Genomic DNA, 15187 nt, shown 5'->3' on the forward strand with positions numbered 1-15187 from the left:
GGGTCTCTGGGCCCTGCCAGTCCTGCTGCCCTGCCCCAGCACTCCTGAACCTGCGCCCCTCCCCACGGATGGATGCACTGGGGACTGAGCAGGTTGCGGAGCATCCCCAGGGACCAGCATGGTGGCCGACAAGGAAACGTGCCAGGATGCCCAAACACCATTTCCCCTCTCCCAGACCTCCCTCCATCCCGTTCCCTTGCTGGAACAGCCCCCCACACTCTGGCACCCCCAGGGCACTGCCATGCTGCGGCCAGTCAGGGTGGGGGGGTGCCTGGCCCAGGGGTACCCTTGCTCTCTGCCTGCCCGGCCGCAGCTGGAGCCCACTACCCCCTGCCATCATCATCATCATCATCATCATCATCATCATCATCATCATCATCATCATCATCATCATCATTGCTGTTTATATTATATTGTAGAACCATAGAAACATAGAATGGTTTGAGTTGGAAGGGACCTTAAAGATCATCTAGATACTATAGTATGTTATATTTATATTACAGTATATTTATATTATGTTGGTTTATATTATGTTATGTTGTATTATGTTACATTACTTTAGAGATTATATAATTATTTTGTTATTTGAGCATTTTATTATTATTTAGTGTTGATTTATTATTATTATATTAGTATTTTAGTGCACTTTTAGTACTATTTTGCGCCCATGCAAGCACCCACCAAGCAGGCACCCCCGGCCCACGCAGGAACCCGGGGGACAGCACGAGGCTGGGGCTGGGCAGCACGGCTCGATGCTGGTGTGGGTACGGGTGCTGGTGCAGGTACTGTTGCCGATACAGGTGTGGGTGCCAGTGTGGATCATGATGCTGGGCAGGTGCAGATGCGGGTGCTGATGCTGGTGTGGGCACAGTTGAGGGTACAGGTGCTGGTGCAGGTATGGGTGCGGATGCTGTTGTCGATGCAGGTGTGGGTATGGGTGTGGGTGCCAGTGTAGATGGTGATGCTGGTGCAGGTGCGGGTATGGGTGCTGGTGCGGGCGCAGATGCTGGCGTGGGTGTGGGTGAGGACGCTGGTGCCGATGCCAGTGCCAGTGCCGCTGTGGGTGCAGATGCTGGTACCGACGTGGGTGCCAGTGCCGGTGCGGGTGCCGGTGCGGATGCGGGTGCCGATGCCGGTGCCGCTGCGGGTACGGGCGCGGGTGCCGAGGCCGGTGCGGACGCGCGTGCCGGTGCGGACGCCGATGCCGGTGCGGACGGGCGCGGTGCGGCGGTCCCCGGCAGGTGGCGGCCCCGCGCCGTGCCCCGCCGTGCCGGGCCGAGCCGTGCCGGCGCAGGCGCGCTGCTCGGGGCGCTCCGATTCCGGGCGCCGCTTCCTTCCAGCAGGCCCCGCCGCCCCGGGCGGACCCCGCGCCCCTCGCCCGGCCCGAGGTGGGCGGCGGACGCGCAGCTCCCCCCCCGCCTCCCCCCGCCCCCGCGCCCCGCCGCACCGGCTCCCCGCCGCACCGGGTTCGGCCCCGCCGGGCGGCGGCGGCGACTCCGGCGGCTCCGGCTTCCTCCGCCCCTTCCGCCCCCCCGCGCCCCCCCGCCGGCCCAGCCGAGCCCGGAGGCCCCCGGCAGCGCCGCATGGAGCAGCCGGCGGCGGGCTGAGCCCCCTGCCCGGAGGGAGGTGAGTGCCGCCGCCTGCCCGCGCCGTACCGGGGAGCCCCGCCGCCCGGGGGGGGGGGGGAGGTGGGCCATGGGGGGTGCCCCTCCCCCGGGTACCCCCGGTTGGGGAGCGCCCCCGCCGCGGGGGGAGCGGGGCCGGGAGCGCGGCGGGTGCGGAGCGCAGACAATGGGGCCTGCGGGGCGGGCCGGGGAGGCGGGGGGAACCGGAGGGGGACGGGGACAGGGACGGGGACGGGGACAGCCGCCTCGGGCTGCTTGACCCGGTGGGTGACCCCATCACAGGCCGCTCCCGCTCAGCCACCATCCCCGGGGACCCCAGCATCCCCCAGCCGCCGGGGGGGCGGGGGGCGCATCCTGCCGGCTGCGGCGGCGGGGAGAGCCGGGGACCCGGCAGCATCCCCCGCTCCGGGGGGGCCGGCCCCGCAGCCCCGGAGCTGCCCCCGGTAAGGGGCTGCGCCCCCGCCCCCTGCTGTGGCCCCATCCGGTACAAAGACCGGGGCCGGTTCGGTACCGGGAGGCCGAGTTGCTGGCGGGGCTGTGCAGAGCGGTTCGGGCAGGAGGGGGGAGCTCGGGCCGGCCCTCAAAAGGGGCCGGCAACAATATATTTTTTAAATTTATTTTTTTTTTTTTTTTTGTCAATAAGGCGTTGACGGGTTATTTATAGCCCTGGCTGTTGCTCGTAGGTTTATCGAGAGTGAAAGGGGCTGTGCCATCGTGGGGAAAAAAAAGTAAAAAAAAAATAAAAAAAATAAAAATTGAAAATCGAAGGTGAAAGGGCCAGGGAGCCAAAGGAGGAGGAGGAGGATGGCTGCCTTCCTCTCAGGACAGAGGGGATCTCGCCCCTCACATTCCCCCGGGGTTTGTTCCCTTGTTCCCACCGGACCCCCACGCAGCCCATCCCAATCCTGGCAAGGCAGAGTGGCCGAAGAGGTCCGTGGAAGCGCGGCGGGGGGATGCAGGAGGCTTTGGGAGCATCCCTGGGAGAAGGGGGTCCCTGTCCTCCCATCCCTCATTGGGCATCAGCAGGAAGGTAGTGATGAGCCAAAGCCTCGCGACGGGGAGCGGCACTGGGATAAGCTCCTCAGGGATGCTATCCCTGTGAACCCGGGGAGTTTTGGGTGCTCTTTGCCCTGCGACTGCTGCCTCCCCGCTGCCTTTTCAGTTTTGGGTGGGTGTTTGCAAAAAAACCTTTCAACCGCATCCTGGCTTGGCCCCTGCCAGCGCCAGGGCGGCTTCACCGGCAGCCACTCCTCTCCGCACCATGTGCCCATTTCTGGGGATACCCTGACACCCTCCAGCACCTGGGATGGGAATACCAGGGTGACTTGTGGGGTAATGAGGGCAGGATGATTTCATCCTGATGAGGATTTTCATAGGGAAGAGGAGGACCAGGAAAACCCCTCTGCGATGGGGAGGCCGGGAGCAGCATCTCTCCAGGCCTCCACCTGCCTCCGACTATCCTCCAGGCACCTTCTGAGGTCTGAGCAGCAACATCATCTCTTTTTCTTTTGAAAAGAAGAAACACACATCCCCAAAGAAAAAAAAAAAAAAAAAAAAAAGGAAGGACCCCCCCCTCCTTCCCCAGCAGGGCACCTGGTCAAAGCTGGGTTGGGGGAGCAGCAGCAAAACCCTCCCTTGTGAGCGCAGCCAGCTCGCTGATGAGATAAAGGAGGAACGTTTTTCTTTCGATTATAGCAATCGTAGGTGTTACTTGTAATAACAGGCGATAAGATCTTTTGGAGAGAGTAAGGATGTTGTCTGGTTTTAGGTTTTTTTTGTTTTTTTTTTAAGTTTAAAGAAACTCGGGTTGTTGAGCGCTGGGAGATGTTTTGGTGAGGGTGAGATGGATGAGCGGGGTGGGGTGGATGTGGATGGCGCCTGCATGCCCATTTCCGACAGGAATGAAGCTTTCCTGCCATCTACAACTAAACTTTTATTTTAAATAGTGTTGCAGGGTCTGCTCCCCGTTTCCCTCCAGCTGATTGGGTTTGAAATGGAAATGCAGCATCTTTCCCGCAACCCATCCGATGGTGCCGGTGCTCTTCGGGTGGTTTGGGGTCCCTGACTCCCCCCGGGCGCCGGTCCCAGCCTGCCTGCGGGTTTGGCACAGCACGATTTTGGCTGGTGATTAACAAGAAAAAAGGTTTCCCTGGCTCATTTTCGTGGTGCCCTTTGGATTACCCGTGTGGCAAAGCTATTCACCGTACCTGCCCTGCCCACCTTTCCCAGCTGCTGGCTGCTGAGCCGGGCTTCCTGGAGGGAAATCCAGGAGCGGGGCTGGGAGGGAGGCAGCAGGGATGGGCCTGACCTGGTGGGTGACCCCATCACAGACCGCATGGCCCCCGGCCCTCCGCAGCACCGGGCTGAGGTTCCTCACCAGGGTGCCTGGGTGGAGCGGCTCAAAGGATGCTCAGGCGGAGGATGGGGAAGAAAGGGAAGTGGTTTTCTGCGGAGAAAAGGCTGGTGGGTGCCCCGGCTGCTTCCCTGAGCCCCTCTTTGGGGATGGGGAGTTTCCAGGGGGAGTGAAACCCTTGTCTGCAGGGCTGAAAATAGCCAAACCTGGCCCTCGGCCCTGCTGAATTGGTTGGGCTGCTCCGTGGCTATATTTTTAATTTAATTTTATTTCTTTTCAAGCTGACTTCTGCTGCTGCGCACCCTCCCTGGGGAAGCACCTCTGCTTTCGGAGAGAAGGGGCGATGCCGGTGTTTTCCCGGAGCTCGCCGGCAGGGAAGGCAGGGGATGCTGCCTTTAGGCTCTGGATCTGCACCAGCATCACTGCATCCTTCTCCCAACCCGGCATCCCATAGGGATAAGCTGGGATGGCGGAAGCGAATGCTGGCACGAGGCTGGGGCCGGCCTGGGTGACGGCGGGTGACGCGCTCGGCAGGAACCGCTGGCTGTCACATGAGGCCACCGCAGGCAGCGGTGCCTTCGGGGGCTGGTTGGCAGTGGCCCCGGAGCTTGGTGCTCTTGGGGGCCTGTGGTTTCCTCCTCTTCGGAAAGCCTCGGCTTTAAGGCAGAAATTAGGTAACAATTAAAAAAAAAAAAAATCAGGCTGCTGCTTAAAAGTCATCCTCAGGAGGAGGAAGGTCTGTGCCGACGTGTAGAAGGGGGCGTCAGGGGCTCTGCGAAGGGCAGTTCCCGGTGCCGTTAACCGCCTCCCCTGTAGAACCGATAAGCAAATTTCTTGCGCTATATTTATAACAATGCCACCACCTGATGCCATGAATGTCCGTGGTTCAGGAAGGTAAAAATCCTGGGTCTGGCTGGAGTGTGTTCCTCTTGGTGTGGTTTGCTGGGACAGTTTTGTCTGAGAAAGAAAATACTCTTATGAAGGCTTGAAACCCGAAGAAAAAAAAGAAGAAAAAACTATAAATTTTGTATCCTCTCTGCATTTATGAAATATAAATGCTGGTGACATTCGTGAGCTGAAAGCTCAAACAACCGGCCTCGGGGATTGGGAAAGTCCAGCTCCCACGCAGGGTGGAAAATGGCTTTTCCAACCTCCAGGTAGACTGTGGTCCTGGGACAGACCTGTGGGCATCCCTTCCAGGTGATGCTGCCCGGCATCCCCACCCAGCTCCAGCAGGCAAAACCCAGCTGGAATTTTCCAGCTGTGGTCACATCTGGGTTGAAACGGCCATCCTGCTTGCATTTTCTCCTTTGGTTATTTTAAAGCGGCAACACCGGAGTGCCCAGCCTGTGGGAAGCGCTGACTCAGCGCTTCGGGGCTGAGCTGCTCCTTGAGCAACACCCGGGGCCGGCTCCTGCTTGGCATCTGGGCGGGGGGGGGGGGGGGGCGTGGATGGAGAACGGGGCTGAAAACCCAAGTGATGGGAAATTGCCTCCGCAGGGATGCAGGGGCACGTATTCCTAAACCAGATCCTTCCAGACTTCAGCCACATCCCTCTGATGGAGAGGTGTAGTTTATTCCCTGTTTTTCTTGACCTGCATTTCATACTGGTGGTGTCCAGACCCTTTGCTGAAATTTTTGCTCCCCACCAGGTATAAATTCAGAATTTAACCAAAAATCACCGTGAAAATGAAGAGGGTTTGAGCTGGGGCTGCATTCCCAGCTGATGGTCTTCAGTCCAGCATCACCCAGTGCTGCCCTCCCCTGGGTCCTCGCCGCCTCGGTGATGGTATCCCCAGGCTCGTGGGTGCCACCAAGTTGGGTTTGGTGCCATCTCGAGAGGCTTTTCTTCATCAACAGCCCTGGGGCTGGCTGGGAGGAAAACCGACCTGACACATGGGGCCCTGACGCTGCGGTGATGGGCTTCACTGGTGAACCCCAACGCTCAGCTTTGGGTCCCCAAGCTCTGTCCTTAGGGTGAGCACCTGAGCCTTGATTTCTCCTCTCTGATGCCAAAAATAAAGCAACTTGCAGCATGTCCCCTCTCCAGGGGAAGGTGAGGGAGGTCGTGACAACGTGATGCCTTTTCTGGAAGGCTCCGGGCACGGCTGTGGTGGAAGCGGGGCCATGCTCGCATGTTTGCACCCGCTCTCTTCCTCCCCGTGGTTCTGCCCCTTATCTTCTTCCTCCTCCTGTCCCTGCCGGCCTTGCCTCTCGTTTCGGTTCCGCCTTCCCAAAATATTCTGAGCTGCTGACAGCAGGGCCGGGAGCAATGGCCACTGGCAGCTCCGAATCGATATGAGGAATTCATTACCTGGGTGGGTTTTGGAGTGTGCGGGCAGCAATGCCCTGCCTGCATCCCACGCATCCTGCTCCGTGCCCCCCGCTCGGCACGACCCCGGTGCCCTGGCCCAAGAAAGCCTGGTTTGACGCCGGGGCCGGTGACTTCATCTCTTCCCAGGGGTAGAAGTGGCGAAAATAAAGCTGGGTTTGTTCCCCTCCCACGTGCAGGGCAGGATGCAACCCAGCCCAGACGCTGTCAGGGGGGAGCACAGCACCCCCGGAGAGTGCATCCTCCTGGGATTTAGGAGCCGGCAGGAGGTCCTGTGTCCCGCAGCGCTGATGGGTTTTATCCTGCACGGAATAGATTTATTTTATTTCTTTTGGATCCCAGACCTGGGAAGCTCCCAGGGCTGGATGTTTCCACACGTGGGCCAGCAGGCGTCATGGGAGAGCGGGGCTCAGGCTGCATAGCCCCTGGTGCTGCCGGGGGGGATGGACACCGGGATGCTGGGTGGGGTGTGAGCGGGGGGCTCAGGGTGGCTGCTCCTCGCCAGCTGGATCCCATCGCTGCCCTGTGCCTCAGTTTCCCCCTTGGTGCTGCAGGGCCTGTGCACTGCCTTGCTGATGGGTGCACCACCCTGGAGGAGGGTGCAGGAGGCTTTGCAGGATGGGGCTGGGGGGCTTGCCAAGGCAGAGGTGGTTGTGCACATGCCAGGCAGAGGGTCTGGAGCTTCTCGCGGCTGGTTCTCAGCTGGCCACCATGGTGCAGTAACCACTCTGGGCTGGGGAGTGGGCTTCAGCTGCCCCTGGAGGTCATCTCAGTTCCCTTCCCATCCCCGGGCATCTCTGCACCGTCCTGGTTTTTCCCTGGGATTGCTGGTGCAGATGCTGCAGTGGCCACACAGCATGTAAAACTCCGCTCTTAAGAAGCTGTATCCGTGCAAATACCTTATAATCTGGGTGAGCAGCTCGGCGCCGGCCCCCAGCTGCCGGGGGGGCTGAGCAGACCCGGAGCTCCCACTTTCACATCGGGTTGGGGACGTTTTGGAAGCAGCACCTCAGGCAGGACCTGCTCCCTTCTCGGTGGTGGAAGAGATGCTTGCTCACCCTGGGGAGCATCCTTTGCAGGGGGGGCTGCTCCCTGCCCATCACCCTTCCGCAGCCTGCCCCACCATGCCTGCTTCTCAGTCGTCCTTTCCCTCTGCAGGTCTCATGGTACCAAGTGGCGTGTCCCCCCTGTGAGATTCGTGCTCCCCAACCTCCTGAGAAGATGTCAGGGATGCAGGTAAGTACCGGGCAGGGAGGAGAGGCAGGGGTGGAGCAGGCTCTCCAGCCATTCAGAGATGGCCCCAAGGCTCAGGAGGGACATGGGGACACTTGTCCCCATCCGCCTCATGCCCCTGCAGAAGCCCAGCACTGCAGGGACCTGCAGTTTTGTGTCTGTGTCCCCCTTTCTGTCCCCATTCCAGCCAAAAATCACTGTCTGAGCTCTCAGGGCTGCCCCAAATCCCCCAAACTGGTTCTGGTTTAAGTGAATCCCATCTGGGTTTGCATCAGAGAGACAGGGGCCCCACGTGCCTGTGGCAGGGGTCCCTATGGGTCAAGGGGGGCTGAGGGTGGGGGCTGCGCCCAGCCGGACTCTGAGCCGCCCCCCTCTCCCCGGCCAGGCCGTTTGGCCGTCTGGTACAGAATGTATCGCCAAGTACAACTTCCACGGTACGGCGGAGCAGGACCTGCCTTTCAGCAAAGGAGACGTCCTTACCATCGTCGCTGTCACCAAGGTATGGCCGTCGCCTCCCCACGACCCCCCTGCTGCTGCCACTCCCAATGCTGGGATTTCCACGGGATGTCAGGAGCGTCCCTGCACCCCGCAGGACTTTTGCTGTGCTGGTGGGATCCCCTGGTCCCGCTGGAAGTCCCGCAGAGCCAGCAGGGCAGGAATGGGGCCACGCGTTTGGTTAATTAATTCATGGCCTCGTTAGTTAAGGTTTCTCCGAAATGTAAACCTCTCGGTGCCTCCTGGGAGGTGGAGGAGGGAGGGGAGAGGCTCGCAACTGGGGAGCGATGCTGTGCTGCGTGCTGGGGGAGAAAAAGAGAGGGGCTGTAGTTCGGGGGGCTCCAGGATGCCCAGCAGCCTGGGAGGGGGATTGCAGTGACCCCCATGGGGCCACGAGCACTGGGGTTTGCTGGCCCCAGCACCAACCCCAACCTTTGCGGCTGTCCCCTGGCCACCCTGTCCTGCCTGCAGCCGGGCCGGGGGGCTGGGGACACGCAGGCAGCTGCCTGGGAAAGGAGGGACCGCGCTGACACCCCCACGGGCTCCTTTGGTGGGATGCTGCCATCTCCAGGGGCCGTGGGCTGGTGGTGACACCTCTGCTGTCCCCACAGGATCCCAACTGGTACAAGGCGAAAAACAAGGTGGGCCGGGAGGGCATCATCCCCGCTAACTACGTGCAGAAGCGGGAAGGAGTGAAAGCTGGGATCAAGCTCAGCCTCATGCCGTGAGTATCTGCCAAGGACTCTGCCGGGGTGGGCTGGGGGCAGCTGGCTTGGTCTGGAGCAGCCCCCCTGTGCTGGGCCAGAGAGCCAGTCGCCCTGTGTCCTGATGGAAGCAGCGTCCCTCGCCAGGACCCTTAGTGGGGTCGGGAGGGGGAAGGGGCCAGGGCTTGGGCTCAGCGGGCAGAGGGTGGCCAGATGGCATTTCACAGTGGGTCCCTGACCCAAAGCTGTGGCTGTAAAGGCTGCTGGGGGAAAGAATGGGTTGGAACGGGGTCTGTGCGGGGGGGCAGGAGGTGGGCAGGCAGGCAGGTAGGTAGGTGGATGGTTCTGATGTCCCTGCTGCATCCCAGAGCCACCGGTGACCCCCAGTCTGGAGGAGCTGGGGCTGCCGTGGGATGGAAACCCCCAAGTGCGGAGGGGCTGAGTCCCCAGAATGGGGGAGCAGGATGCTGTGAAGGGAGCTGGGGCGGGGGGCGGGGGAGCAGCAAGGAGGAGCACGGGCAAGCTGGCTGCGCGCAGGCGGGGATGCAGGCTGCTCCGTGTCCCCATTGCCACCAAACACAGCCCCACAGGGCTCTGGCCAGTGAGTCCCCAGCCCCTGACCTGCCCGCTGTGCCCTGTGGCAGATGGTTCCATGGGAAGATCACGCGGGAGCAGGCAGAGCGGCTGCTGTACCCCCCCGAGACAGGGCTGTTCCTGGTGCGGGAGAGCACCAATTACCCCGGGGACTACACCCTGTGCGTCAGCTGCGAGGGGAAGGTGGAGCACTACCGCATCATCTACTCCTCCAGCAAGCTGAGCATTGACGAGGAGGTCTACTTTGAAAACCTCATGCAGCTGGTGGAGGTGAGGTCTCACCTGTCGACAGGAGCTATCACCGGTCCTGTCCCCCTTGGCCAGCCTGGGGACCGTAGGTTGAGGTTGGGGGAGCCATATAGGTCAGAGCTGGTGGGACAGCAGGCCTGTGGCCCAGGAGATGATGGGACCTTCTCTGCTGACCCGTGGGCTGGGCTGGGGCTGCAGGTCTGGAGCCCAGGAGATGGTGGGACCTTCTCTGCTGACCCATGGGCTGGGCTGGGGCTGCAGGTCTGGAGCCCAGGAGATGGCGGGACCTTCTCTGTTGACCCCCTGGGTGAGGTTGGGGCTGCAAGTCTGGAGCTCGGGAGGTGGTGGGACCTCCTCTGCTGACTCCCATGGGTGGGTTGGGGCTGCTGGGGACAGACCCCTGGGGCAAGGCGGGGGTAGGGACAGGGCAGAGCAGGTGGGTTGACAGGGCACGATGTGCAGGGGACAGAGGGACCAGGAGGAGGGTCCCCAAGCCCCCACCGGACCCATCTGTGGCCTCGTGCTGCCACCTGGTGGGGTCCCAGAGCCTGGCATCGCCTTGGCAGGGACCCCCACCCCCGGGTGTCACCCCCAGCACCGCCCATCCCACCGCGATGCCCCCCAGGTCTGCCCCTCACTCCCATCTCCCCCCCAGCATTACACCACGGACGCGGACGGGCTCTGCACCCGCCTCATCAAACCCAAGGTGATGGAGGGGACGGTGGCAGCACAGGACGAGTTCTCCCGCAGTGAGTGGCCGTGCCCCTTCCCTGGCTCCTGGGGACCCCCCCGCACCCCCTCACTCTCCCTTCTCCCCCGTGCAGGCGGCTGGGCCCTCAACATGAAGGACCTCAAGCTGTTGCAGATCATTGGCAAAGGGGAATTCGGAGGTGAGCCCCGTGTCCCCAATGCCGCGGTGGCCCTAGGCAGGGGGGCTCCTCTGTAGCCCCCCCAGGGTGATGGTGGGGTCCCAGGAGGCCGGGATGCTTCCCAGTGCCTCCTGTGCCCGTCTCTCCTGGCCCGCAGACGTGATGCTGGGGGATTACCGGGGGAACAAAGTCGCCGTGAAGTGCATTAAAAACGACGCCACAGCGCAAGCCTTTCTGGCGGAGGCGTCTGTCATGACGTGAGTGTTACCCGGGGGGGGGGACGACGACAATGCAAGGGAGGGGGCACCTCTGTCCGTATGAGTGGAGGCGGGTGATCCCCGATGCCCTGCGGGGGCCGTGGGAGCCCCCTTCTCCCCAGAGCCCTGCTCTGAGCCCCCTGCGCCGCGCAGGCAGCTCCGACACAGCAACCTGGTGCAGCTTCTGGGGGTGATCGTGGAGGAGAAGAGCGGCCTTTACATCGTCACTGAGTACATGGCCAAGGTGAGACCCCCACCCCGGTACCCACCCTCCTACTCTGGTCCCTCTGCCCCGCCTCCCCACAGCATTCCCCCAGGGTGTCACCCTGGCAGACACAGCTGGGACATCCCAGCTTGGGTGGCATCTCCCTGGGGCCACCATGGTGTTTGGAGGTGGCAGTGCCCCTGTTGGCTCCGAGGGAGGGACCTCATCCCTAGGTCCTGCCCCACATGGGAGGGGGCAGCGTGTGGGATGCTGACCCTGATGGCACCATCTCTCTCTCCATCCCTCCAGGGCAGTCTAGTAGACTACCTGCGGTCGCGCGGGCGGTCAGTCCTCGGTGCAGACTGCCTGCTGAAGTTCTCCTTGTAAGTACGGGGCAAGGCACCAAGGGTTGGCTGTTCTACCGCCCTGACCTGCACCCACCGGCATGGTGGGGCCACCTCACTAACCCTCTTTTCCCCACCCCGCCCCAACCAGAGATGTCTGTGAAGCCATGGAGTACCTGGAAGCCAACAACTTTGTCCACCGGGACCTGGCGGCAAGGAACGTCCTGGTTTCGGAGGACAACATCGCGAAGGTCAGCGATTTCGGGCTGACCAAGGAAGCCTCCTCCACGCAAGACACGGGGAAGCTGCCGGTGAAGTGGACGGCGCCAGAAGCACTTAGAGAAAAGGTGGGTGAGCGGAGCCGGGGGGTCCCCTGCCTGCAAGGATGTGGTGGAGGCTGGAGGAAGGGGACATGTCCCATGCCACCAATGATTTTACATGTAAAGATGGTGCTTGAGCCCCAGTTCCCACTGTCTGACCCCCAAAACCAGCTGCCCTGAGGGTGGGGAAGGTCTGTTGCCCCCCCCCCGGCCTGAGCCTGCTCACAGGGCTTCTCTCCCCTCCCTCCAGAAATTCTCCACCAAGTCGGACGTGTGGAGCTTCGGGATCCTCCTCTGGGAAATCTACTCCTTCGGGCGAGTGCCTTATCCAAGAATTGTAAGTGAGGACCACCGCCCTCCCCTCCGGGCTGGTTTTTGGGGGTGCTGAGCCCCTGTTTATGGGGCAACCCGCACCTCCTCATCCTGAAACCCATCCCCTGTACCCCCAGCCCCTGAAGGATGTGGTACCCCGCGTGGAGAAGGGCTATAAGATGGATGCTCCCGACGGTTGCCCCGCCGTCGTCTACGAGGTGATGAAGAAGTGCTGGACCCTGGACCCCGGCCACCGGCCGTCCTTCCACCAGCTCCGCGAACAGCTAGTGCATATCAAAGAGAAGGAGCTCTACCTGTGAGGGGGAGGCTCACCCCCCCGGCAGCCGGAGGGGACCCACACTGCAGGGGGGACCAGGGTGTGGGCAGCCCCCTTGCCCAGCCCTGCCACCAGGAGCGGCCAGGAGGGAGCCCCGGGGGTGTCCTTCCCCCCTTCCTGCCCCCCCCTCCCCCCAGCCAGTTCTCCCGGTTGCTTCCAAACTTCCAAATCAATCTCCTTTTTTTTTTTTTTTTTTTTTTTTTTTTTTCTCCCAGGTTTTGGGGTTGTTTTTTTGGTCTCCCAGCTCTTTTTTTATTATTTTTTGGGTGGGGTTTTTTGTTTTCTGAGTTTTTTGGGGGGAGGGTGTTGGGTTTTTTGGTTGTTTTTTATTATTTCAAGCAGGGCCCAGCAGAGCGCTGGGTGTTTTACTAAAGTACGAATCTTATTTTTTAATGTAATTAAAAGAAAAAAAAAAAAGAAAAAAAAGAGAGAAGAAGGTTAATAAAAGAAGAATAATAATAAAATAAATAAGCCAATGAAACGGACACACAAAAAGGAAACCCCAACGACAGAAGTGATGGTTAAAGGGGAGACGCTGGACTCGCCGCCCGGTTGGGAGAGTGCGGCCGCGTCCCCGTGAGACGCTTTTTTTTTTGGGTTGTTTTGCTTTAAACTCGTTGCAATGTTTGCATGCTGTCTCCAGAGGCCTTTTTTTCCAGTCCTGTCCAGTGCTTTATTCTCATGTAATGCTACCGACTGTGAGATTAAAACTGTAATAAAAAAAAACCATTCCCTACGGACGCGGCACATCCTGCCTCACCGCCCCTCTGTGTCTGGCTCTGCTCCCATGGGATGCAGCTCTGGGGAAGGGGGCGGAATGCAGTGCCCTGGGGGTCCTGGGATCCTGTGGCAGGGTACGAGGTGGGGACAGTCCCCCCGTCTCTGCCCAGGGTCCCCACACGGGGATGAGCATCACTTTGTTCCATGCTGCCCATGGGAACTGGTGAGGCTGTGCCGGGGCTGAGGCTGCCGGGTGATGGCACAGCTCCCCTTTAAGCTGGGCTTTACCTTCTGCCCTGGAGATGCTTGAAGCAGGCGGGGGAAGATCTGGGGATGGATTTTGGGGCTGATCCCTGGACCTTGTGGACCTTGTTCCCTGCCCTGCTTGTCTCAGCCAAGGGGCTAAAGACAGCTGTACAGTGGGACCCCCCGTGCCCTGGACCACCGGCCCCAAAGGAGGTGTCCCCAGGGAGGAGGTGTCCCTGGGGGTCTCTGCTGGCTTGAAGGGTGTTGAGTGGAGGTGGCATCTGGCACACAGGGCTCAGTAGGTTTAAAATAGTTCCCTTCATCCATGGAGAATTACTGAATGATGCGTGAGCATCGGCTTTGCCGGCTGCCTGATTTGCAAGCTGGAATCGGGAGCGCTCTGTCTCTTTTGGGCCAGGATTGGGACCATGACTCCTCTTGGTGGGGTCAAAGGAAAAAATAGGGAGCACTGGGACAGCAGGCACAGCTCAGGTCTAGGTGGGATGGAGTGCCACAGCCTTCAGGAGCTGCCTGGTGCGGAGGGGAGGTGGCAGTAGCGACAGAAGTCACATCCTGACTCCCCCTGAGACCTCAGTGTGGCCAGGTGCTTGCAGGGGATGGGACAGGGATATGGCGAGGCTTGATCCACTGTACGGTTTCATTTCCCCTGGGCTAACTGCCCCCCCCTCCTCTCGTCCACGTTCCCCCTGTTCCTCCTAGAGCTCCGGCAGGCCCCAGCCATATAAGCAGCTTTACTTTTTGGGCTTATGAAGATTAAAGTCATTTACAGGCAAAGCCTGCAAGAAAGACGGCTTTTGAAATGGCGAGAAATACTCAGCACCTTCATGTGATGGTAGGCATCAGTGAGCAGGGAGGAGGTTTGGTCCGATCCCCCCTCGCATCCCCTCCACCCCCTCGCCCTGGGTTACCGCTGGCCAATGGACCCCTGCCAGCCATCAAAAAAAGGAGGAAAACCTCACCCCAAACCCCTTTAGACCTTTGGTTTTCCTCTAAATGGCACCGAGCTGCCAATCTCTGGGGCTGTGACCCATCCCATGGGCAGGAGGGGGGTCTGGGGGGTGCTTGGTGCCACACTGACATCCTCGGCACCCTCGGGGTTGGGAGGGTGTTGGGAGAGGGCTGCTGTGAGAAATCCCGTTCTTCACTGCGAAGAGGGGAGAGTAGCTCTGCCAACCCCCCCGCCGCCACCGGTCTCCGTGCCTCAGTTTCCTCCATCCAAGGCTGTTCGCTCCTGGCTCCTGTCTCTGGGTCCACCCCCGCTTTGGGCTGCTGCCCGGTGATGCACAGCCAGGGATAGCCTGTATCACACTAGGTGATTTCTCCCCAGGGATTTTGGTGCTGTTCCCATCAGTTGCGGACCAACTCAGCAGCAGCTTGTGCACCAGCGTGGGCTGAGGGGACAGGCTGCCAGCTCCTGGGGGACAGCCAGGGGGCTACTGTGGTTTCTGGGCTCTGGGTCACATGTCCCCCTCCTCCTCCTCCCACTGGCAACAAGAAGATGGGCAGTGGGCCCAGTTGTGTCAGCTCCCATCCTGCCTCAGGTTCGCAGCGTGAATCACCATCGGCAGCAGCAGGCAGGGAGCATCCCTGCTGCCCGGGACGCCAGTGCTGCCCAGCACCGGGGTGCCCACGCAGGACCACCGACGGACTTTGCCTCTCCCCCTGCCTTTGCCGCATGGTGTGCGAGGCGGACAGAGACACGGGGTTTAAAAAACTCCTGCAAATTCAGCCTCCAGTTCTGGCAGCCCTCATGCCTCTTCCCTCTGCCGCGCTGATCAGCGTCCCACCCTGGACTGGAGCTCAGCACCCCCAGCCGGATCAGGGTGTCTGCTGGCTTGGCACCGCTGTTGCCTTGGTGTGCAGACCCTGCAGGAGGTGAAAGGACAATCTCTAAGGCCACATGTGCTTTGCTTTTCCTTCCCTCTGTCACCTTGACGGCTCCTCCACTTGCCCCACAGGCTCACTGGGGGT

General features: G+C 60.7%; 2 protein-coding genes across 2 annotated transcripts; one reads left to right on the forward strand and one right to left on the reverse strand.

Moving 5' to 3' along the window:
- Positions 1 to 440: 440 nt before the first annotated feature.
- Positions 441 to 1929, reverse strand: LOC129736467 (translation initiation factor IF-2-like). Its single transcript, XM_055715837.1, has one exon. It carries the CDS (start codon positions 1927 to 1929, stop codon positions 820 to 822), a length of 1110 nt encoding a protein of 369 aa, XP_055571812.1. The 3' UTR covers positions 441 to 819.
- CSK (C-terminal Src kinase) lies at positions 1462 to 12976 on the forward strand. The gene is made up of 13 exons (XM_055716876.1): positions 1462 to 1626; positions 7469 to 7546; positions 7929 to 8042; positions 8650 to 8762; positions 9387 to 9606; positions 10241 to 10334; positions 10410 to 10475; positions 10612 to 10711; positions 10865 to 10955; positions 11226 to 11299; positions 11412 to 11607; positions 11831 to 11917; positions 12030 to 12976. Exons 2-13 carry the CDS (start codon positions 7532 to 7534, stop codon positions 12210 to 12212), a joined length of 1353 nt encoding a protein of 450 aa, XP_055572851.1. The 5' UTR covers positions 1462 to 1626; positions 7469 to 7531; the 3' UTR covers positions 12213 to 12976.
- Positions 12977 to 15187: the final 2211 nt, after the last annotated feature.

The sequence above is a fragment of the Falco cherrug genome, chromosome 7, assembly GCF_023634085.1.
Source record: "Falco cherrug isolate bFalChe1 chromosome 7, bFalChe1.pri, whole genome shotgun sequence".
NCBI classification, from domain to species: Eukaryota; Metazoa; Chordata; class Aves; order Falconiformes; family Falconidae; genus Falco; species Falco cherrug.